Raw genomic sequence first — 25,748 nt, forward strand, 5'->3', positions numbered from 1 at the left:
TATACACGTTTCACACTACAAACAATCAAAAGTATGTTAAGGTCAAGCCAGGATGTACAATTGATGATGCAGGAAAACATGGCTGTTTGTTTTTCTTTTATAGCCCAGAAAAAAATATATATCAAAAATGGATACATAGAGCTTAAGATGTTATGTAATAGGGTTGTCCCCATACCAATATTTTGGTACCGGTACCAACATTTATTTCGATACTTTTCTAAATGAAGGGGACCACAAAAAATGGCATTATTGGCTTTATTTTAACAAAAAATCTTACTGTACAGTAAACATTAGGGGTGTAACGGTACACAGAAATTTTGGTTCGGTACATACCTCGGTTTAGAGGTCACGGTTCGGTTCATTTTCGGTACAGTAAGAAAACAACAAAATATAAATTTTTGGGTTATTTACCAAATTTGCAAAATCTTCCACCAAAAATATTTTTCTTAGTGGAATATTTGATGTGAAGTAATCGGAACCTTGGATAGGTCAATAATTCATAATAACATTGATTTTGATTCAATATTATGTTTTGAGGAATGACCGTTTGAAAGAAAGAAAAAAAAAACAGCTTTGTTTTATTAGTCAACATTGCAACTTTTTCCAAATTACATTTAACCTTTAAGCTTTTTTATTTCACTTTTGTTATGTTTTTGTTTATTTTAATAGTATTTTTAGAATGTGCCGTGGGCCTTTAAAACATTAGCTGTGGGCCGCAAATGGCCTCCGGGGCACACTTTTGACACCCCTGCTAGAGATAATAAAAAATTAAATCTGATAAATCTATGGATAAAAAGCAGAGCCTGGCGACGCATGCGCGTTTATCATAACTCCCTCGCTCTCTCTGTCTCTGCCCCTCCCTCACGAATGCTGCTGCACACACAATTTGTTTTGTTTTCAACCCCTTCTTAACCCTGAAGGTACATTGAAAATACACGCAACCCTAACTCAAAATGCCGGACATTTGAGGCATTTAAGAAACTCCGCCCTGACAGCTCCGCAAAAGAGGACATGTCCGGGGAAAAGAGGACGTATGGTCAGTCTATCGTAGCCCGTTAGCAGCATGCTAGCAGCTAACGGGCTACGATAGACTGACCATACGTCCTCTTTTCACCGGACATGTCCTCTTTTGCGGAGCTGTCAGGGCGGAGTTTCTTAAATGCCTCAAATGTCCGGCATTTTGAGTAAACAATGCACACTGCCGTGTGTTGTGCCTCGGTGTGCATTGTTTACACAACGTGCGTTACGCTACTTAATATGTCCGTGTGGAAACTCGTTCGGTGCACCTCCGAACCGAACCGGAACCCCTGTACGGAAACGGTTCAATACAAATACACGCACCGTTACACCCCTAGTAAACATATGTTTCTAATTGCAATCGAAGAAAAAATTAGTCCTTAAATAAAATAGTGAACAACTTGTCTTTTAGTAGTAAGTAAACAAACAAAGGCTCCTAATTAGTCTGCTGACGTATGCAGTAACATATTGTGTCATTTATCATTCTATTATTTTGTCAACATTATGAGGGACAAACTGTAAAAATTGATTATTAATCCAGTTGTTCATTTACTGTTAAAATCTGCGTATTTTCTGTTTTAACATGTTCTATCTACACTTCTGTTAAAATGTAAAAATCACTTATTCTTCTGTTGTTTGGATGCTTTACATACGTTTTGGATGATATTGTATCCTTCTACGGTGTGTAGTGAAGCATATTTAGCTATTCCTCGTCCTCCAGTTACTTGTAAGAAACTTACTTTATTTGTCACCATGGAGGCCAGGATTAGTGATTTAGAAAACACTGGCGACTGCAGGTGGATGTTAGCCGCTAACTAGCTAGCCATGTCTTAAAGCACCTCTTCCTGAGGGCGTTTCAGTGTTATAACTTCACCTTTATCTTCGTGTGTGTGCGCTGCCGAACATGCTCCACTTTTTGTAAAACCAGCAATGTCATGACGTGACGACGCGCCCTCATGCCCGGGAACCGGTACTTTTCAAACAGAGTATAATACAGTTTTTGATTCATTAGTACTGCGATACTATACTAGTTAAGGCTGGGCGATATGACTAAAAAATGTATCACGATATAAGTGTTTCATATCGGTCGATATCGATAATTATTGATAAAAAAAACAAAAAACTATTCTAAATAAAGACCAGGAGAAAACAGGCTGAATTTAAATACTTTTATTTTAAATATAACCTTTAACCTTTAGAACGAGGTCAGCATTATGAAAAACAGTCAAATAAATGAAAATACTGGTCGATGTGCAAATATTGACATTAAATAAATGCTTAATCCAACAAAATGTGCAATGTATTGTAATTAAGAAATTAGTAGTGTACAACTCAGGCTTTAAAGCCATATTGGTAACAATATATGCAAATAAATAACAGTCACATTAAGCAAGCAGCCGTGTCCACTTGTTTATGAAGTTGCCTTCACTATATTTGCCCCGCTGTCTGTGGTGATGCACACCATTTTTTCCTCAGCCAGACTCCAGGACAACAGTGCCTCCTTCAAGCCTTCTGCTATTATCTCTCCGGTGTGGTCTTCGGGGAAATACGCAGTTTCCAGGCATCGTGTTTTCAGAACCCAGTCATTGTCGAGGAAATGAATTGTCAAGCTTCGGTATGGCTTGCATGAACGGTTTGACCACATGTCGGAGGTTGTCGCAAAGTGCTTTGCTAACAGTATCTCCTTTTCCACGGATTCGTATCGGACTTAAAAAATCCAAAATACTGCCGAACTGGTGACGTGACGTTTCCTTTTTTATTTACAATTTCCTCTCGTGCTGCCGCACTCTTATTCCCGTTTCGTTTCACTTCTCGTCGTCAGCTAGCCGTTGTTGCTTTTTTTTTTCCTGTTAGCATTTCCCAGAATGCCTCGCGGTTCAGGCTCGACCGTGATAGGTCGAGAGGCCAAAGCCCTTCCTCTGCCTACACCCCAGAATGCCGTGCGGTTCCGGCTCGGCCTTTCTTCCTATTTTTTTCTAACAGAACTCAGTGAAATTATCGAACGTTCTATCGACACCATTTTCTATTGATATCGATCACATGTCTATCGCGATATATATTGTTATCGTTTTATCGCCCAGCCCTAATACTAGTCAATACTAATATTGAACAAATCACAAAGATTTGTCTTTAAAGATATGGATAATGTTTTATTCGACTATTTCATCACAAATTATGACAAAACCAAGGGAATAAATACTAATACAACATTGGTTCTGTTGCTGCAGTGTTGTGCAATCATCCCTTTCTTCAACACACACGCAGGCAGCTTCCAAAGGACTGCCAGATGCTCTTCTTCTCGGCCACTTTCGAGGAGGAGGTGTGGAAGTTTGCCCAGAGGATCGTCCCCGAGGCCAACTTCATCCGTCTGCGGCGCGAGGAGGAGACGCTGGACACCATCAAGCAGTTCTACGTGCTCTGCAGGTCCAAGGAGGACAAGTTCAGGGCCATGAGCGACCTTTACAGTAGCATGACCGTGGCACAGGCCATGATCTTCTGCGCGGTAAGTCCTGGACGGTAACCGTGCACGGCTAAAAAAAACAAGCGGATGGAGTGTAATGTGCATTCCAGGCCACTAGGGACACTATTACGAATGTTTGATTTTAAATAACGTATTTTTCGGACTATAAGTCGCAGTTTTTTTCATAGTTTGGCCGGGGGTGCGCCTTATACTCAGGAGCGACTTATATGTGAAATTATTAACACATTACCTTAAAATATCAAATAATATTATTTAGCTCATTCACGTAAGAGACTAGACGTATAAGAGTTCTTCGGATTTAGCGATTAGGAGTGACAGATTGTTTGGTAAACGTATATAGCATGTTCTATATGTTATAGTTATTTGAATGACTTACCATAATATGTTACGTTAACATACCAGGCACGTTCTCAGTTGGTTATTTATGCCTCATATAACGTACACTTATTCAGCCTGTTGTTCACTATTCTTTATTTGTTTTAAATTGCCTTCCAAATGTCTATTCTTGGTGTTGGATTTCATCAAATACATTTCCCCAAAAAATGTGACTTATACTCCGGTGCGACTTATATATGTTTTTTTCCTTCTTTATTATGCATATTCGGCAGGTACGACTTAAATACGGTACTTTGAAAGCTAGCATTAACCATACTGTGTGTAAAGTTGCACTAAAGCATCATGGCCATACTTGCCAACCTTGAGACCTCCGGATTCAGGAGATTGGGGTGGGGGCGCGGGGTTGAGGTGTGGGGGGTGTATATTGTAGTGTCCCGGAAGAGTTAGTGCTGCAAGGGGTTCTGGGTATTTGTTCTGTTGTGTTACAGTGCGGATGTTCTCCCGAAATGTGTTTGTCATTCTTGTTTGGTGTGGGTTCACAGTGTGGCGCATATTTGTAACAGTGTTAAAGTTGTTTATACGGCCACCCTTCAGTGTGACCTGTATGTCTGTTGATCAAGTATGCGTTGCATTCGCTTGTGTGTGTGTGTGTAGATGCCGCATATACAGGTAAAAGCCAGTAAATTAGAATATTTTGAAAAACTTGATTTATTTCAGTAATTGCATTCAAAAGGTGTAACTTGTACATTATATTTATTCATTGCACACAGACTGATGCATTCAAATGTTTATTTCATTTAATTTTGATGATTTGAAGTGGCAACAAACAAAAATGAGAATATTACTTAAGGCTAATACAAAAAAGGGATTTTTAGAAATGTTGGCCAACTGAAAAGTATGAAAATGAAAAATATGAGCATGTACAATACTCAATACTTGGTTGGAGCTCCTTTTGCCTCAATTACTGCGTTAATGCGGCGTGGCATGGAAACCATCACTGATGGTGGAAACTTTACACTAGACTTCAGGCAACGTGGATCCTGTGCCTCTCCTGTCTTCCTCCAGACTCTGGGACCTCGATTTCCAAAGGACATGCAAAATTTGCATGGTTGGGTGATGGTTTGGGGTGCCATGTCATCTGCTGGTGTCGGTCCACTCTGTTTCCTGAGATCCAGGGTCAACGCAGCCGTCTACCAGCAAGTTTTAGAGCACTTCATGCTTCCTGCTGCTGACCTGCTCTATGGAGATGGAGATTTCAAGTTCCAACAGGACTTGGCGCCTGCACACAGCGCAAAATCTACCCGTGCCTGGTTTACGGACCATGGTATTTCTGTTCTAAATTGGCCCGCCAACTCCCCTGACCTTAGCCCCATAGAAAATCTGTGGGGTATTGTGAAAAGGAAGATGCAGAATGCCAGACCCAAAAACGCAGAAGAGTTGAAGGCCACTATCAGAGCAACCTGGGCTCTCATAACACCTGAGCAGTGCCAGAAACTCATCGACTCCATGCCACGCCGCATTAACGCAGTAATTGAGGCAAAAGGAGCTCCAACCAAGTATTGAGTATTGTACATGCTCATATTTTTCATTTTCATACTTTTCAGTTGGCCAACATTTCTAAAAATCCTTTTTTTGTATTAGCCTTAAGTAATATTCTAATTTTGTGACACGGAATTTTGGATTTTCATTTGTTGCCACTTCAAATCATCAAAATTAAATGAAATAAACATTTGAATGCATCAGTCTGTGTGCAATGAATAAATATAATGTACTAGTTACACCTTTTGAATGCAATTACTGAAATAAATCAAGTTTTTCAAAATATTCTAATTTACTGGCTTTTACCTGCAATTATGTGACAGGGCCGGCACGCTGTTTGTGTGGAGAAAAAACGGGCGTGACGACAGGTTGTAGAGGACGCTAAATGCAGTACCTTTAAGGCACGCCCCCAATATTGTTGTCCGGGTGGAAATCGGTAGAATGGTTGCCCCGGGAGATTTTCGGGAGGGGCACTGAAATTCGTGAGTCTCCCGGGAAAATCGGGAGGGTTGGCAAGTATGATCATGGCAAAATTAATTATTTGACCAAAATGTAGGCTTAGTCCCAAGTGGAATACGACGAATAAGTACACTTCAATAAGTACACTGTGTAATTAATTACTCAGGGTGCAGAATGTGGCAGTAGTTTGCAGTCCACTTACTGCACACTGGTACACACTATTTGACATGACGACAAAAGATTTCTCTCCCGGTGCAGACTCGCAAGATGGCGTCTTTGCTGTCCGCTCACCTGACAAAAGAAGGCCACGTGGTGGCGCTGCTGAGCGGGGAATTGACCGTGACGCAGAGAGCTTGCATCATCGAACGCTTCAGGAGCGGCAGTGAGAAAGTTCTTGTGACCACCAATGTTTGCTCGAGAGGTGAGAAGGTCCAGTGCACAGTTGTATTTAGTGTGCACATGCACACATAGTAGGCAACTCATGTGATCGCTCCTCCACAGTTATATTTAGTGTGCACATGCATGCAGCGTAGGCAACTCATGTGATCGCTCCTCCACAGTTGTATTTAGTGTGCACATGCACACATAGTAGGCAACTCATGTGTTCGCTCCTCCACAGTTGTATTTAGTGTGCACATGCATGCAGCGTAGGCAACTCATGTGATCGCTCCTCCACAGTTGTATTTAATGTGCACATGCACGCATAGTAGGCAACTCATGTGATCGCTCCTCCACAGTTGTATTTAGTGTGCACATGCACGCAGCGTAGACAACTCATGTGATCGCTCCTCCACAGTTGTATTTAATGTGCACATGCACGCATAGTAGGCAACTCATGTGATCGCTCCTCCACAGTTGTATTTAGTGTGCACATGCACGCAGCGTAAGCAACTCATGTCATCGCTCCTCCAGTTGTATTTAGTGTGCACATGCACGCAGCGTAGGCAACTCATGTGATCGCTCCTCCACAGTTGTATTTAGTGTGCACATGTACGGAGCGTAAGCAACTCATGTCATCGCTCCTCCAGTTGTATTTAGTGTGCACATGCACGCAGCGTAAGCAACCCATGTCATCGCTCCTCCAGTTGTATTTAGTGTGCACATGCATGCAACGTAGGCAACTCATGTGATCGCTCCTCCACAGTTGTATTTAGTGTGTACATGCACGCAGCGTAGGCAACTTATGTGATCGCTCCTCCACGGTTGTATTAAGTGTGCACATGCACGAAGGGTAAGAAACTCATGTGATCGCTCCTCCACAGTTTTATTTAGTGTGCACATGCATGCAGCGTAGGCAACTCATGTGATCGCTCCTCCAGTTGTATTTAGTGTGTACATGCACGCAGCGTAGGCAACTCATGGGATCGCTCCCCCACAGTTGTATTTAGTGTGCACATGCACACAGCGTAAGCAACTCATGTCATCGCTCCTCCACAGTTGTATTTAGTGTGCACATGCATGCAGCGTAGGCAACTCATGTGATCGCTCCTCCACAGTTGTATTTAGTGTGCACATGCACACAGCGTAAGCAACTCATGTCATCGCTCCTCCACAGTTGTATTTAGTGTGCACATGCACGCAGCGCAGGCAACTCATGTGATCGCTCCTCCACAGTTGTATTTAGTGTGCACATGCACACATAGTAGGTAACTCATGCGATCGCTCCTCCACAGTTGTATTTAGTGTGCACATGCATGCAGCGTAGACAACTCATTTGATCGCTCCTCCACAGTTATATTTAGTGTGCACATGCACGCAGCGTAGGCAACTCATGTGATCGCTCCTCCACAGTTGTATTTAGTGTGCACATGCACGCATAGTAGGCAACTCATGTGATCGCTCCTCCACAGTTGTATTTAGTGTGCACATGTACGCAGCGTAGGCAACTTATGTGATCGCTCCTCCACAGTTGTATTTAGTGTGCACATGCACGCAGCGTAGGCAACTCATGTGATCGCTCCTCCACGGTTGTATTTAGTGTGCACATGCACGGAGCGTAAGCATCTCATGTGATCGCTCCTCCACAGTTGTATTTAGTGTGCACATGCATGCAGCGTAGGCAACTCATGTGATCGTTCCTCCACAGTTGTATTTAGTGTGCACATGCACGCAGCGTAAGCAACTCATGTCATCGCTCCTCCAGTTGTATTTAGTGTGCACATGTATGCAACGTAGGCAACTCATGTGATCGCTCCTCCACAGTTGTATTTAGTGTGCACATGCACACAGCGTAAGCAACTCATGTCATCGCTCCTCCACAGTTGTATTTAGTGTGCACATGCACGCAGCGCAGGCAACTCATGTGATCGCTCCTCCACAGTTGTATTTAGTGTGCACATGCACACATAGTAGGTAACTCATGTGATCGCTCCTCCACAGTTGTATTTAGTGTGCACATGCATGCAGCGTAGACAACTCATGTGATCGCTCCTCCACAGTTATATTTAGTGTGCACATGCACGCAGCGTAGGCAACTCATGTGATCGCTCCTCCACAGTTGTATTTAGTGTGCACATGCACGCATAGTAGGCAATTCATGTGATCGCTCCTCCACAGTTGTATTTAGTGTGCACATGCATGCAGCGTAGGCAACTTATGTGATCGCTCCTCCACAGTTGTATTTAGTGTGCACATGCACGCAGCGTAGGCAACTCATGTGATCGCTCCTCCACGGTTGTATTTAGTGTGCACATGCACGGAGCGTAAGCATCTCATGTGATCGCTCCTCCACAGTTGTATTTAGTGTGCACATGCATGCAGCGTAGGCAACTCATGTGATCGCTCCTCCACAGTTGTATTTAGTGTGCACATGCACGCAGCGTAAGCAACTCATGTCATCGCTCCTCCAGTTGTATTTAGTGTGCACATGCATGCAACGTAGGCAACTCATGTGATCGCTCCTCCACAGTTGTATTTAGTGTGTACATGCACGCAGCGTAGGCAACTTATGTGATCGCTCCTCCACGGTTGTATTAAGTGTGCACATGCACGAAGGGTAAGAAACTCATGTGATCGCTCCTCCACAGTTTTATTTAGTGTGCACATGCATGCAGCGTAGGCAACTCATGTGATCGCTCCTCCAGTTGTATTTAGTGTGTACATGCACGCAGCGTAGGCAACTCATGGGATCGCTCCCCCACAGTTGTATTTAGTGTGCACATGCACACAGCGTAAGCAACTCATGTCATCGCTCCTCCACAGTTGTATTTAGTGTGCACATGCATGCAGCGTAGGCAACTCATGTGATCGCTCCTCCACAGTTGTATTTAGTGTGCACATGCACACAGCGTAAGCAACTCATGTCATCGCTCCTCCACAGTTGTATTTAGTGTGCACATGCACGCAGCGCAGGCAACTCATGTGATCGCTCCTCCACAGTTGTATTTAGTGTGCACATGCACACATAGTAGGTAACTCATGCGATCGCTCCTCCACAGTTGTATTTAGTGTGCACATGCATGCAGCGTAGACAACTCATTTGATCGCTCCTCCACAGTTATATTTAGTGTGCACATGCACGCAGCGTAGGCAACTCATGTGATCGCTCCTCCACAGTTGTATTTAGTGTGCACATGCACGCATAGTAGGCAACTCATGTGATCGCTCCTCCACAGTTGTATTTAGTGTGCACATGTACGCAGCGTAGGCAACTTATGTGATCGCTCCTCCACAGTTGTATTTAGTGTGCACATGCACGCAGCGTAGGCAACTCATGTGATCGCTCCTCCACGGTTGTATTTAGTGTGCACATGCACGGAGCGTAAGCATCTCATGTGATCGCTCCTCCACAGTTGTATTTAGTGTGCACATGCATGCAGCGTAGGCAACTCATGTGATCGTTCCTCCACAGTTGTATTTAGTGTGCACATGCACGCAGCGTAAGCAACTCATGTCATCGCTCCTCCAGTTGTATTTAGTGTGCACATGTATGCAACGTAGGCAACTCATGTGATCGCTCCTCCACAGTTGTATTTAGTGTGCACATGCACACAGCGTAAGCAACTCATGTCATCGCTCCTCCACAGTTGTATTTAGTGTGCACATGCACGCAGCGCAGGCAACTCATGTGATCGCTCCTCCACAGTTGTATTTAGTGTGCACATGCACACATAGTAGGTAACTCATGTGATCGCTCCTCCACAGTTGTATTTAGTGTGCACATGCATGCAGCGTAGACAACTCATGTGATCGCTCCTCCACAGTTATATTTAGTGTGCACATGCACGCAGCGTAGGCAACTCATGTGATCGCTCCTCCACAGTTGTATTTAGTGTGCACATGCACGCATAGTAGGCAATTCATGTGATCGCTCCTCCACAGTTGTATTTAGTGTGCACATGCATGCAGCGTAGGCAACTTATGTGATCGCTCCTCCACAGTTGTATTTAGTGTGCACATGCACGCAGCGTAGGCAACTCATGTGATCGCTCCTCCACGGTTGTATTTAGTGTGCACATGCACGGAGCGTAAGCATCTCATGTGATCGCTCCTCCACAGTTGTATTTAGTGTGCACATGCATGCAGCGTAGGCAACTCATGTGATCGCTCCTCCACAGTTGTATTTAGTGTGCACATGCACGCAGCGTAAGCAACTCATGTCATCGCTCCTCCAGTTGTATTTAGTGTGCACATGCATGCAACGTAGGCAACTCATGTGATCGCTCCTCCGCGGTTGTATTTAGTGTGCACAAGCACGGAGCGTAAGCATCTCATGTGATCGCTCCTCCACAGTTGTATTTAGTGTGCACATGCATGCAGCGTAGGCAACTCATGTGATCGCTCCTCCAGTTGTATTTAGTGTGTACATGCACGCAGCGTAGGCAACTCATGTGATCGCTCCTCCAGTTGTATTTAGTGTGCACATGCATGCAGCGTAGGCAACTCATGTGATCGCTCCTCCAGTTGTATTTAGTGTGCACATGCATGCAGCGTAGGCAACTCATGTGATCGCTCCTCCAGTTGTATTTAGTGTGTACATGCACGCAGCGTAGGCAATTCATGGGATCGCTCCCCCACAGTTTTATTTAGTGTGCACATGCATGCAGCGTAGGCAACTCATGTGATCGCTCCTCCACGGTTGTATTTAGTGTGCACATGCACGGAGGGTAAGCAACTCATGTGATCGCTCCTCCACAGTTTTATTTAGTGTGCACATGCACGCAGAGTAAGCAATTCATGTGATCGCTCCCCCACAGTTATTTTCAGGGGGCTCATGCACACAGGGTAGGCAACTCATGTGATCGCTCCCCCACAGTTACTTTTTGGGTGCACATGCTGGTTTATAGTGTAGCTGACTATTTTAATCGCTGGTGGCCAGGTAGGTTTAGTATGGCAATCGCTCTTGCAGTTACATTTGAGTTTTTGGTAACAGAAATAAAAAATGAATGTAGAGATGTGTGAGGAAAAAGCCAAACACGTGCACACGGTTCATCCTTCAAAGAACCGAAGACAGCTGATGTGGTGTTTGTCCCTCAGGTATCGACGTAGAGCAGGTCTCCCTGGTGGTCAACTTTGACCTCCCCGTGGACCAAGACGGGAACGCCAACAACGAGACTTACCTTCACCGGATCGGCCGCACGGGACGCTTCGGCCGGCGAGGCGTCGCCATCAACATGGTGGACAGCCAGCACGGCATGGAGGTCATCAGGCAGATCGAGACGCACTTTGGTACGTACCTCTTTCTTTCCCACCTGAAGAGATGGTTATTAGCTTTTTTGTCTTCTTGCATCCTGCAGACAGGAAAATCCTCAAACTTGACTCGTTGAATTTTGAGGAGATGGAGAAACAGTTGAGCTGAACACAAACTCAGTGACATTTTGATCCAGGTTGATTGTTTACACGTTGACTGTGCACAAGTATGGAGGTTTCCTTTGACGCACTTTCCATTTCTTTACTTGAAGCTAAGAACCAAATAGCTGTTATTATTACTACTACTTTGTTTGCTGTGTTTTTGCAGTGATTTTCTTTCCTGTTTTGCATATTCTTGTGTGCTTTATAGTATTTAGTGTGTTTCAGACTGCTGTGGTGCTGGTTACTTCCTTTCTTTGACCTATTTGAATTTGCTGCTGTGAGCTGCATGGTCCTCCGTTTAGAAGGACAGTAAAACAACTTATATTACATTTACGCTGTCCTTTGGTGCTTTGTGTACACACTGGAATAAGTCAGCCAAATGGCACAGCAATCAGTATCTGGAGCTGATTTATATACCGTATTTTTCGGAGTATAAGTCGCACCGGAGTATAAGTAGCACCTGCCAAAAATGCATAATAAAGAAGGAAAAAAACATATACAGTATAAGTCGCACTGGAGTACAAGTCGCATTTTTTGGGGAAATTTATTTGATAAAGCCCAACACCAAGAATAGACATTTGAAAGACAATTTAGAATAAATAAAGAATAGTGAACAACAGGCTGAATAAGTGTACGTTATATGAGGCATAAATAACCAACTGAGAACGTGCCTGGTATGTTAACGTAACGTATTATGGTAAGAGTCATTCAAATAACTATAACATATAGAACATGCTATACGTTTACCAAACAATCTGTCACTCCTAATCGCTAAATCCGAAGAACTCTTATACGTCTAGTCTCTTACGTGAATGAGCTAAATAATATTATTTTATATTTTACGGTGATGTGTTAAACATTTCACACATAAGTCGCTCCTGAGTATAAGTCGCACCCCCGGCCAAACTATGAAAAAAACTGCGACTTATAGTCCGAAAAATACGGTACTTACTCACTAGTGAGCATTTAATATACACGCATTATACAAAAAGTACAAAAAATGTAAATGTGTTATGTGTAAAAAAATATATATATTACACACACATTAAAAAAGCAAGAAATGTAATATAAATACAATATTTGCACATATTGAATTCACTAAATAAACCAAATAAAAAAATTGATTCAATAAAAATGTACAGTATAAATAATAAATAAAAATATAATATTAAATTAAATAATGAATTAATAATAAACTATTTTTTTTAAAGATATAAAATATTTCAATGCGTACAATATTTTATACATTAATTGAATACATAATAAATGGGAAACATTTTAAAATTAATATGAATATATGCTAATACAAATCAATGACGTTTTATGAATTTATAAACTCGATATCTATCTATATATCCAAAAAGTATTAACTTTTTCCCACATGTTACAGCCTTATTTAAAAATGGAATACCTTTTGTCCTCAAAATTGTACACAAAACACCCCATAGGGTTGTACGGTATACCGGTACTGGTATAGAATCGTGGTACTAATGAATCAAAAATGGTACTATAATCTGTTAGAAAAATACCGGTTCCCGGGCATGACGGCCCGTCGTCACGTCTTGACATTGCTGGTTTTACGAGCAGAGGAGCATGTTCGGCAGCGCGCGCACACACACAGAGTACTTACGAGCAGACACAGTGTGTAGACAGAAAAGGGAGAACGGACGCATTTTGGCCTGAAAACTAAAGATAAAGGCGAAGTTATAACACTGAAACGCCCTCAGGAAGAGGTGCTTTAAGACAGCTAGCTAGCAGCTAATGTCCATCCACAGTCAGCAGTGTTTTAGCTACTTCTAAATCACTAATCCTGGCCTCCATGGCGACAAATGAAGTCAGATTCTTACAGGTATTATTATCACTGGAGGACGAGGACTAGCTAAAAATGCTTCACTACGGAAGATACGATAGCTAACCGCAAGCTAGCACCCTAAATGTAAACAAATGCCATGGGTGGATCCACACCTGACATCCCTATCAAGTCGATCCTACTATGATTACATCGATATTTTTTATGTGTGTGCGTGTGCGTGCGTGTGTGTGTGTGTGTGTGTGTGGCTAGCAAGCATTGTGCAACTTGGCGTGTGTTAAGGAACATATTCCATATTAAATGTGGACTAAATAAACATTTCATGTTAAATGTCGACTAAACATATTCCATATTAAATGTGGACTAAATAAAGATATATCATATTAAATGTGGACTAAATAAAGATATTCCATATTGAATGTGGACTAAATAAACATTTCATATTAAATGTTGCCTAAATAAACATTTCATATTAGATGTCGACTAAATAAACATATTCCATATTAAATATGGACTAAATAAATATATTTAATATTAAATGTTGACTAAATAAACATATTCAATATTAAATGTGGACTAAATAAACATTCCATAATAAATGTGGACTAAATAAACATGTTCCATATTAAATGTGGACTATCCATCCATCCATCCATCCATTTTCTACAGCTTATTCCCTTTGGGGTCGCGGGGGGCGCTACTAAATAAACATATTCCATATTAAATGTGAACTATATAAACATGTTCCATATTAAATGTGGACTAAATAAACATATTCCATATTAAATGCCGACTAATTAACGAGCCATTCCATATTAAATGTCGACTAATTAAAATTATTCCGTATTAAATGTCGACTAAATAAACATATTTCATATTAAATGTTGACTAATTAAACCTATTCCATATTAAATGTGGACTAAAACATTCTATAAAAAATGTGGACTAAATTAACATGTTCCATATTAAATGTCGACTAAATAAAGATATATCATATTAAATGTTGACTAATTAAACATATTCCATATTAAATGTGGTCATTCCATATTAAATGTCGACCTATTCCATATTAAATGTTGACTAAATAAACATGTTCCATATTAAATGTCGACTAAATAAAGATATATCGTATTAAATATCGACTAATTAAACATATTCCATATTAAATGTCAACTAAATAAACATATTCCATATTAAATGTCGACTAACGAGCCATTCCATATTAAATGTCGACTAATTAAACCTATTCCATATTAAATGTCGACTAAATAAACATATTCCATATTAAATGTGGTCTGAATAAACATATTCCATATTAAATGTGGACTTAATAAACATATTCCATATTAAATGTGGACTAAATGAACATATTCCATATTAAACGTCGACTAATTAAACTAAACTCATTCCATATTAAATGTCGACGAAATAAACATTACATAATAAATGTGGACTAAATAAACATGTTCTATATTAAATGTCGACTAAATAAAGATATATCATATTAAATGTCGACTAAATAAACATATTCCATATTAAATGTGGACTAAATAAACATTCCATATTAAATGTCGACTAACGAGCCATTCCATATTAAATGTCTACTAATTAAACCTATTCCATATTAAATGTCGACTAACGAGCCATTCCATATTAAATGTCTACTAATTAAACCTATTCCATATTAAATGTTGACTAAATAAACATGTTCCATATTAAATGTCGACTAAATAAAGATATATCATATTAAATGTCGACTAAATAAACATATTCCATAATAAATGTCAACTAAATAAACATTCCATATTAAATGTCGACTAATTAACGAGCCATTCCATATTAAATGTCGACTAATTAAACCTATTCCATATTAAATGTCGACTAATTAAACCTAATCCATATTAAATGTTGACTAAATAAACATGTTCCATATTAAATGTCGACTAAATAAAGATATATCAAATTAAATGTAGACTAAATAAACATATTCCATATTAAATGTCAACTAAATAAACATTCCATATTAAATGTCGACTAATTAAACCTATTCCATATTAAATGTCGACTAAATAAACATATTCCATATTAAATGTGGGCTAAATAAACATTTCATAATAAATGTGGACTAAATAAACATGTTCCATACTAAATGTCAACTAAATAAACATTCCATCTTAAAGATGTCGACTAATTAACGAGCCATTCCATATTAAATGTCGACTAATTAAACCTATTCCATATTAAATGTCGACTAATTAAACCTAATCCATATTAAATGTTGACTAAATAAACATGTTCCATATTAAATGTTGACTAAATAAAGATATATCATATTAAATGTCGACTAAATATACATATTCCATATTAAATGTCAACAAAATAAACATATTCCATATTAAATGTCGACTAACGAGCCATTCCATATTAAATATCGACTAATTAAACCTATTCCATATTAAATGTCGACTCAATAAACATATCCATATTAAATGTCGACTAGTTAACCTATTCCATATTAAATGTCGACTAAATAAACATTTTCCATATTAAATGTGGACTAAAACATTCCATAATAAATGTGGACTAAATAAACATGTTCCATATTAAATGTCGACTAAATAAAGATATATTAATGGTCGACTAATTAAACCTATTCCATATTAAATGTGGTCTAAATAAACATATTCCATATTAAATGTGGACTAAATAAACATATTCCATATTAAATGTAGCCAACAAAACAAGACGTATTATGTCAGATGTTGTTTTAATGGAAGTGTTGAGTAGAAACTTGGCAAACGGACTCTTGGCAAATAACATTTCAAGGTAAAATAAGTCTCATTTCCAAAGGGGATTATTCACCGAAATAATCTTATTTTGAAAGGGTCCTTTCCATAAGGAAGCGTGGTTGACTATTGTTGACTTAAAAAGATGCACAGTACTGATCTGTCGTGGACTCCGCACTGGACCAGAGTCCGCTCCAAGTCTCTGAAGCTCCTGCGAGGCACGTCCATGGTTGCTATGGAAACCTCGCCGTAGCGGGTCCCGAACCTGACCTCGGCGCTGTCCCTCACCACCCGCAGGGGGTCGGAGGGCTCAAAGTGCTGCTCGAAGCTCCCGCCGCACGGCGCGCTGACGGCGAGCAGCAAGGTGCCGCCGTCACACCAGGACTCCGCCCTCACTTCCTCCTGGGGAGGCGGACTCCGAGTCCCAGAGCGGCCCCTGGGGATGGCGGGGAGGACCTTGTACTTGTTCAGGTCCGGGGCGTGAGGGGGAGGGCAGCTGCCTTGGAGGTCTCCGGTGGTCTTGGCGGACGCCGGCGGCACACGGGCGGTCCCCGGGTCATGGCTGGAACCCGTTTTGGACTCGGGTCTGGTTAGATCCATGGCAAGGGCTCCGGAGAAGGATAAATAACAAAAAGGACGATTTGAGGTTTGAAGTCATGAAAAAGAAAAAGGTTTCGCTTTCTTCTCACTGTGGACAGGAAGTGCTTTTGTCCGCTGTTACTGCTGTTACCATGGCAGCTTTGTTGCCATGACAACCACCTGTCCTTTACACCGTGGTGCCCTCTGGTGTCCAAGCTGCAAAACTGCAGATTATTTTTTATAGTTGCATGCTAAATTTTTGATAGCTTTTTAGCAAGTTTCGTATGTTTAAACCTAAAAAGTCATGGTTTTTGATACTTGGCGCCATCTTGGAAGTATGCTAACACGTCTTATATTAGCTTGCTAACATTGTATGCTAGCGTTTTAGCTAATTCTGTATGATTTTAGCAGATTTTGTACAAACCCCGTTTCCATATGAGTTGGGAAATTGTGTTAGATGTAAATATAAACGGAATACAATGATTTGCAAATCCTTTTCAGCCCATATTCAGTTGAATATGCTACAAAGACAACATATTTGATGTTCAAACTGATCAACTTTTTTTTTTTTTTTGCAAATAATCATTAACTTTAAAATTTGATGCCAGCAACACGTGACAAAGAAGTTGGGAAAGGTGGCAATAAATACTGATAAAGTTGAGGAATGCTCATCAAACACTTATTTGGAACATCCCACAGGTGAACAGGCAAATTGGGAACAGGTGGGTGCCATGATTGGGTATAAAAGTAGATTCCATGAAATGCTCAGTCTTTCACAAACAAGGATGGGGCGAGGGTCACCACTTTGTCAACAAATGCGTGAGCAAATTGTTGAACAGTTTAAGAAAAACCTTTCTCACCCAGCTATTGCAAGGAATTCAGGGATTTCACCATCTACGGTCCGTAATATCATCAAAGGGTTCAGAGAATCTGGAGAAATCACTGCACGTAAGCAGCTAAGCCCGTGACCTTTGATCCCTCAGGCTGTACTGCATCAACAGGCGACATCAGTGTGTAAAGGATATCACCACATGGGCTCAAGAACACTTCAGAAACCCAATGTCAGTAACTACAGTTGGTCGCTACATCTGTAAGTGCAAGTTAAAACTCTACTATGCAAAGCGAAAGCCATTTATCAACAACACCCAGAAACGCCACCAGCTTCGCTGTGCCCGAGCTCATCTAAGATGGACTGATACAAAGTGGAAAAGTGTTCTGTGGTCTGACGAGTCCACATTTCAAATTGTTTTTGGAAACTGTGGATGTCATTTCCCCCGGAACAAAGAGGAAAAGAACCATTCGGATTGTTCTAGGCGCAAAGTGTAAAAGCCAGCATCTGTGATGGTATGGGGGTGTATTAGTGCCCAAGACATGGGTAACTTACACATCTGTGAAGGCGCCGATAATGCTGAAAGGTACATACAGGTTTTGGAGCAACACATGTTGCCATCCAAGCAACGTTACCATGGACGCCCCTGCTTATTTCAGCAAGACAATGCCAAGCCACGTGTTAGAACAGCGTGGCTTCATAGTAAAAGAGTGCGGGTACTAGACTGGCATGCCTGTAGTCCAGACCTGTCTCCCATTGAAAATGTGTGGCGCATTATGAAGCCTAAAATACCACAACAAAGACCCCGGACTGTTGAACAACTTAAGCTGTACACATACTTGCCAACCTTGAGACCTCTGAATTCGGGAGATGGGGAGGGTTAAGGGGGGAGGAGTATATTTATAGCTAGAATTCACTGAAATTCAAGTATATAAATAAAATAAATACTTGACTTTCAGTGAATTCTAGCTATATATATATATTTATTTATTTTATTATGTATATATATATATATATATATATATATATATGTATGTATGTATATATATATATATATGTGTGTGTGTATGTGTGGGGAAAAATCACAAGACTACTTCATCTCTACAGGCCTGTTTCATGAGGGGTTCCCTCAATCATCAGGAGATTTTAATAGAAGCATTCACATACCATGGTTTATATAGGGCACAGAGTGGGTAGGTACAGGCTGGCGTAGGGGCGTGGTGATTGGCTCATGTGTTACCTAGGAGGTGTTTCCGTCTGTGACGGCATGCTGATACAATTTCGCTGCGCTTGTTGAGGGATGACAGGTCTGGACGGTATATAATAAACAGTTTCTCTTTCAAGCATAGGTTGCATCTTTTATTACCACTATTGTAAGGTGTGCTGGATGCAAGAATTTGCCATGTTATTGAATATTCAACATTATTGTCTTTGAGGTCCCAAATGTGTTTGCTGAGTTCTGTAGTATTCCGCAGGTTTTGGTTCCTGAAAGAAGCCTTGTGATTGTTCCATCTGGTTTTAAACTCTCCCTCGGTTAATCCTACATATGTGTCGGATGTGTTAATGTCCTTGCGTGTTACCTTTGATTGGTAAACGACTGATGTTTGTAAGCACCCCCCGTTGAGAGGGCAATCAGGTTTCTTGCGGCAGTTGCAGCCTTTGTTGGTTTTGGAGTCGCGCTGTCTGGGGGCAGACCATCCATCCATCCATCTTCTTCCGCTTATCCGAGGTCGGGTCGCGGGTGCAGCAGCTTAAGCAGGGAAGCCCAGACTTCCCTCTCCCCAGCCACTTCGTCCAGCTCCTCCCGGGGGATCCCGAGGCGTTCCCAGGCCAGCCGGGAGAGATAGTCTTCCCAGCGTGTCCTGGGTCTTCCCCGTGGCCTCCTACCGGTCGGACGTGCCCGAAACACCTTCCTAGGGAGGCGTTCGGGTGGCATCCTGACCAGATGCCCGAACCACCTCATCTGGCTCCTCTCGATGTGGAGGAGCAGCGGTTTTACTTTGAGCTCCCCTTGAATGACAGAGTTTCTCACCCTATCTCTAAGGGAGAGCCCCGCCACTCGGCGGAGGAAACTCATTTCGGCCGCTTGTACCCGTGATCTTGTCCTTTCGGTCATGACCCAAAGCTCATGACCATAGGTGAGGATGGGAACGTAGATCGACCGGTAAATCGAGAGCTTTGCCTTCCGGCTCAGCTCCTTCTTCACCACAACGGATCGATACAGCGTCCGCATTACTGAAGACGCCGCACCGATTTGCCTGTCGATCTCACGATCCACTCTTCCCTCACTCGTGAACAAGACTCCGAGGTACTTGAACTCCTCCACTTGGGGCAAGATCTCCTCCCCAACCCGGAGATGGCACTCCACCCTTTTCCGGGCGAGAACCATGGACTCGGACTTGGAGGTGCTGATTCTCATCCCAGTCGCTTCACACTCAGCTGCGAACCGATCCAGTGAGAGCTGAAGATCCTGGCCAGATGAAGCCATCAGGACCACATCATCTGCAAAAAGCAGAGACCTAATCCTTCAGCCACCAAACCAGATCCCCTCAACGCCTTGACTGCGCCTAGAAATTCTGTCCATAAAAGTTATCAACAGAATCGGTGACAGAGGGCAGCCTTGGCGGAGTCCAACCCTCACTGGAAACGTGTCCGACTTACTACCGGCAATGCGGACCAAGCTCTGGCACTGATCATACAGGGAGCGGACTGCCACAATCAGACAGTCCGATACCCCGTACTCTCTGAGCACTCCCCACAGGACTTCCCGAGGGACACGGTCGAATGCCTTCTCCAAGTCCACAAAACACATGTAGACTGGTTGGGCAAACTCCCATGCACCCTCAAGGACCCTGCCGAGAGTATAGAGCTGGTCCACAGTTCCACGACCAGGACGAAAACCACACTGTTCCTCCTGAATCCGAGGTTCGACTATCCGGCGTAGCCTCCTCTCCAGTACACCTGAATAGTAACGTCAAATGTTGAATTGTTCTTTTTTTGCCATGGTGTACTGTTGTGGATGAGTATGGAGTTTTTGCGTGGATGATGATGTTTCTTTCGTTGCCTGTGATTGAGTCGTAGTCTGAGGCGAAGTCTAGTGCTTGAGTCAGTAGGTCTTGCGTGATGGAAGGGTAAAATTATTCGATATCGAAGGAGATAAAGTTGTGCTGTTGTTTGTCTTGGATGTTGTTGAACCATTTGATTACTGCTGCTGTATTTATCCATTGGTTGAGTGGTGTTTTGTCCGTGATTTTTGTGTTGACTCTGTCCAGGATTATTTTCCCGATTTTTCCTATTTCAGATTTAGTTGGGTTTATTAGTCGGCATGTTGGGTTATTTGCGAAGTTGGGTTTGTGGTCCTTCAATGTGATGAAGGCTTCCTTGTTGGCTGTGGCGTCCACCCTGTCCTCAATGTCCAGTTCAGCCGCGATCCGTTTATTTTCCAGGTGGATGTTCTGTAAAGTGTTGGGTTGTGCTTTTTTGTATGATTTGGTGATGCTTCTGTCCAGTAAAGTGTTATGTTCTGGTATGTCCATTCTGTAGAAGTTTGTGGTTTTATCGGCGGCTATGATGAGGTTGTTTACTTTCTTGATGCGCTCCGTGTCATTTTTCAGCTTGGTGAGGAGTGGGTTGCGGACTGGCTTGAATTTGACTGATTGTATCATTTTGAGCATGTCGTTCTCAAAATCCTTTATTAAAATCTCCTGATGATTGAGGGAACCCCTCATGAAACAGGCCCGTAGAGATGAAGTAGTCTTGTGATTTTTTTCCCACACATACATATATTGCGCTCTACCACGGTATCGAGCACTATTTTTTGGATAATCTAATTAAGACATATATTCCGCTCCAAATTGACATTTGTTGAGCACTGTACGACGATCAGAAATGGAAAAATTCAACATCGACTACTCCACGAAGAACATTCCCATACCCGCGCAGAATGACTACAGGCTAAGGCTCATAGAAAAGACGGAACACTTCCTAAGGAGGATGCGGTGGAAAGCACATTTTTTCCCTCCACCCTGAAACAAAAGGAACGCAAAAGAAAACTTACGGATTCAAATCTACCAAGAACCCACCCACAGTTGAGGAATTAAAGGATTTTGAGAACGACATGCCCAAAATGATACAATCAGTCAAATTCAAGCCAGTCCGCAACCCACTCCTCACCAAGCTGAAAAATGACACGGAGCGCATCAAGAAAGTGTAGGGTGGACCCCGACTTAAACAAGTTGAAAAACTTATTGGAGTGTTACCATTTAGTGGTCAATTGTACGGAATATGTAATTCACTGTGCAACCTACTAATAAAAGTCTCAATCAATCAATGAAAGAAATCGTCTGAAATTGAATACGTTGGAAAAACTGTTTTTTTTTTAAATAAAAATGTGTAAAAAATTAATTTAAAAAAATCCCAGTCCACAAGCATCCTCATTCACAACACATTCTCTTAGATTTCCATGTTATGATACATGTTCGCATTTTTTATTGACTGTATCTAAAAAAGATAAAAATATATTTTTATTTAAATGAAGATATGAAATAATCCTAAATGAAATACAATGACTTGGTTTATATTATTGTATATACTAGGTCATAAAATCAGTGTCAGTTGAGTCGGTCCATAGGTTGCCTGTAGGGATTTTTAATGTCCAGCAGATGTCAGTATTTAGTGACACAGCATACCTGCCAACTTTTGAAATCAGAAAAACCTAGTAGCCAGGGTCCAGGGGCCGCAGGCCCCGGTAGGTCCAGGACAACGTCCTGGTGGGGGGTTCAGGTTCGCCCCCCGACGCAAAATGATTATTAGCATTCAGACAGGTTAAAATGTTGCTAAAACCATCACTTTTCTATCAGTCACAGTGACTTTTCAAAACAAAAATATTACAGCAAAAATCATATGGGTTGATTGACATGTTTATTCTGTAAGCTAACTTCAATAGTTTGAAATTATTTTGACAGTTAATGCCAGTTATCCTGTCAACCTTTCACAAGACTTCAATTTGTTAATTGAAAGTACGTTTGAGTCTATTTCTTCCGCGAGTATTTTGTAAATGTTTTCGCCTGTGGAAGCCGTATTGCATTCCCTCAAAGACAGAAGTACTGACAATACTTTTCCAATGTCGTCATCGAAATATCGAACACAAATGGGGTAGTTTTACATCGTCATAATCGGTGCTGCCGTCAGTCGACATGCTAAATGGTTCCGTCTTCATGACATCGGCGATACTTTTTGAGGATTCTGTTCCAAGACACTGAATAATGTTTGATGTTTTGGTTCGACCACATCCATTTTTTTTGGCGATTTTCGAGTCGGGAAACATTTTCCGAAATAACCGTCCCATGTGATCAGCCAGTGTGATTGGAAGTCCATGCTCAATTATTGCCTCCGTAAATAAAACTTCGGCATTTATCACATCCAAAGAATCTGTTTGGGCGACGAAAAACGTTGAAAGTTTTCCACTTGTATCGCTAGCAACGGCATTAGACTTGTGTTTTTTTGTCCCAACGTGGTCTTTTACATCGCTAATTCCTCCGTGTCCGATCGAAAAATCTTGTCTGCACAAGGTGCAATTCGCGTAGTTTTCACCCTTTTTGGAACGGATAATTATTCCCGGATAGGCTTTTGAATATTCTTCACGGAATGACTGCAGTTTTCTTTTCGGTTTAAGACTCGTTTGCGATTTTTCTGCGGCTGATTCCATATGATCGTTCGCTCGTTTGGAAACAATGGCAACTGGTGCCTCGTGCTTGGCAGCGGTGCTATAAATAGCCTCGCGCATGGCATTCGGAATGGCTCGATAGGAAGTTACGGGAAGCAGTGTCGATTGTCATTGTTGTTACGCGATTTCGTGAATAAAACTTTAAAAAAAAAAAAAAAAAAAAATTTAATGAATGAAAAACCGTATTTTTTATTACTGCAACCGTAACCCGGAATAGGTTGATGAAAACCGTACTAATTACGGGAAAACCGGAGTAGTTGGCAGGTATGACACAGTATCAGTACAGTTTTGCAATGTGTCGAAACGCTTCATGACGCCTCATCAACCCATCACTAGGAAAGACCATGTAACATAGTGGTAAAAATGCCCTTGTGACAACATTTTTTTGCAATGTGTTGCTGCCATTAAATTCTAAGTTCATGATTATTTGCAAAAAAAAAATAGGTTTCTCAGTGTGAACATGAAATATCTTGTCTTTGCAGTCTATTCAATTGAATATAAGTTGAAAAGGATTTGCAAATCATTGTATTCTGGTTTTATTTACCATTTACACAAGGTGACAACTTCACTGGTTTTGGGGTTTGAACAACAACAAATACTTGCTCTTGATTTGACTTAAAATGACGAAGGCCGTCACTATACTAAATGTGAGGACACATTTAACAGTACACAATGTTTTACATTCAATAAATGCTGAAAGACATCATGAAAAAACGTACAAGAAGTAGACATATTGTAGTGGTCCCGCCATGCAGATATTGCACAGTCCCTAAAGTAGCAGCCATGTTGAATGTGAAGTGAATTATATTTATATAGCGCTTTTCTCTAGTGACTCAAAGCGCTTTACATAGTGAAACCTAATATCTAAGTTACATTTAAACCAGTGTGGGTGGCACTGGGAGCAGGTGGGTAAAGTGTCATGCCCAAGGACACAACAGCAGTGACTAGGATGGCGGAAGCGGGGATCGAACCTGCAACCTCTCAAGTTGCTGGCACAGCCGCTCTACCAACCGAGTTATACCGCCCGGGATGTTAAGTGAAGGTTTCAAGGCAAGTCCAGCATGTTGTTCTTGGCGTAAAGTTCTTCAGTGACCCGGTACACCTCAGAAATGAGCGGCACCGCTTCCCCCAGCATGGCCACCACCTTCTCCGGCGGGCCCACGTTCATCACCTCGAAGAAGGTGGCGCGGCCCGGTAGCACGCAGAAGGCCACGCCGGCGGCCTTGCGCACCACCCACGGGTGGTGCCGCGCCAGGGACTCGTTGTAGGCCTCGGCGCACATGGCGGACGTCTTGCCGTCCTCCTCGCTGGTCCTCAGGCGCTCCAGGAAGAGCTCCAGCCACCGGAGCGCGCGGTGCAGCCTCAGCAGGGTGCGGCAGCCCGACTCCGGGTGGCCGCCCCGCTTCTCCAGGTCCACCAGGCCGTTGTCCAGCTCGTACCGGACCATGGACTGCACGGTCTCGTAGCGGGAGGACGCCTCTCCGTTCAGCAGGTTCACCAGGATCTGGATCTTACCGACCGCGTCCTTGGAGATGAAGCCGAAGACGGCGCCCAGGCTGTTCAAGAACCTGCCAAGGAACGACTTGGTCAAGGCGGACACGGACTGCGATGGCGTTAAAGTGTCTTACTTGACGAGCCCGCGCCAGCAGGACACGTAGTTTTGCAGAATGACGTCATCGTTTTCAGACAGACACACCTTGACGGTGGAGAGGACTTCCTGCAAGCAGAACTTCTGCTCCTCTGACGTCACCACAGCGGCCATTGTGTTACAAACAGGTACTGTTTAAAAAAACAAAAATGGGAATATTCCCTGTGTTACCTCATCAACACAATATTACTTGACGACGACGAGCAAAATGACAAATTTACATTTTAGCGCCAACATTCATAACACCTCGCAACGTTTGCATTTAAAGTGAAATATTTAAATGTATAATAGTATTTGCCCACGTTTCAGCTAACTTCCCCTTCCAAACATAAGACATTTGGAAATAAATATTCTGTATTAAAACATTACCTGCCAAGGCGATTTGAAGCCGATGGGCGATTACGCATTTCTGTTTTTTTCCGGGTTGAGTTCTTACTGCGCATACTCGCGCCGGGCTATAACGGAAACGTGTCACGTTTTTCGGAATAAAAGCCTGATGAAAATGTATCGAGTGTAGCAGCCGCGTAGTACTGTAGTAAATATCGCAGGGTCCGTCGTTAATTTAGTATCATTCAGAAATAACAGAAACAAGCCAGTTTTTTAACGTGATCAAACCGTGTGAAATGATGCCGTGCCTTGTTTTGAAATACACCAGCCTGGAAGTTGTCAAAAACATGGCTTCGCTAGGTGAAAGCGAATTAATAATTCCCATTCCAAACATGACACATTTGGAAATAAATATTCTGTA

The 25,748-nt window shown here is 42.1% G+C and overlaps 3 protein-coding genes across 5 annotated transcripts in view; 1 reads left to right on the forward strand and 2 right to left on the reverse strand.

Moving 5' to 3' along the window:
- ddx19a (DEAD-box helicase 19a) overlaps positions 1-12,138 on the forward strand; it is a 29,616-nt gene extending 17,478 nt beyond the window's left edge. For 2 of the 3 annotated variants that reach the window (XM_061972229.2, XM_061972220.2), the window contains exons 8-11: positions 3,283-3,520; positions 6,092-6,254; positions 11,309-11,500; positions 11,569-12,138. In XM_061972229.2, coding sequence (XP_061828213.1) covers positions 3,283-3,520; positions 6,092-6,254; positions 11,309-11,500; positions 11,569-11,630 — 655 coding nt within the window. In that variant the 3' untranslated portion in view covers positions 11,631-12,138. The remainder of the gene's footprint in view (positions 1-3,282; positions 3,521-6,091; positions 6,255-11,308; positions 11,501-11,568) is intronic. The other variant, XM_061972210.1, reaches the window with a different exon arrangement.
- Positions 12,139-16,196: 4,058 nt separating this feature from the next.
- Positions 16,197-16,954, reverse strand: ubxn10 (UBX domain protein 10). Its single transcript, XM_061972241.1, has one exon. It carries the CDS (start codon positions 16,817-16,819, stop codon positions 16,346-16,348), a length of 474 nt encoding a protein of 157 aa, XP_061828225.1. The 5' UTR covers positions 16,820-16,954; the 3' UTR covers positions 16,197-16,345.
- A 6,905-nt stretch (positions 16,955-23,859) lies between these two features.
- cptp (ceramide-1-phosphate transfer protein) lies at positions 23,860-25,480 on the reverse strand. The gene is made up of 3 exons (XM_061924213.2): positions 25,370-25,480; positions 24,981-25,131; positions 23,860-24,920 (listed from the first exon to the last, which is right to left on the reverse strand). The coding sequence occupies exons 2-3, from the start codon at positions 25,112-25,114 to the stop codon at positions 24,398-24,400; spliced, it is 657 nt and encodes a 218-aa protein (XP_061780197.1). The 5' UTR covers positions 25,115-25,131; positions 25,370-25,480; the 3' UTR covers positions 23,860-24,397.
- Between the last annotated feature and the right edge of the window lie 268 nt (positions 25,481-25,748).

This window comes from Nerophis lumbriciformis, linkage group LG01, assembly GCF_033978685.3.
Source record: "Nerophis lumbriciformis linkage group LG01, RoL_Nlum_v2.1, whole genome shotgun sequence".
Lineage (NCBI taxonomy): Eukaryota > Metazoa > Chordata > Actinopteri > Syngnathiformes > Syngnathidae > Nerophis > Nerophis lumbriciformis.

Coding starts and splice junctions, on each gene's coding strand:
- ubxn10 (XM_061972241.1), bottom strand. CDS start 16,819: ATGGATCTAACCAGACCCGAGTCCAAAACGGGTTCCAGCCATGACCCG.
- cptp (XM_061924213.2), bottom strand. CDS start 25,114: ATGGCCGCTGTGGTGACGTCAGAGGAGCAGAAGTTCTGCTTGCAGGAA. Junction 24,921..24,980: donor TGCTGGCGCGGGCTCGTCAA/GTAAGACACTTT, acceptor GTTCCTTGGCAG/GTTCTTGAACAGCCTGGGCG.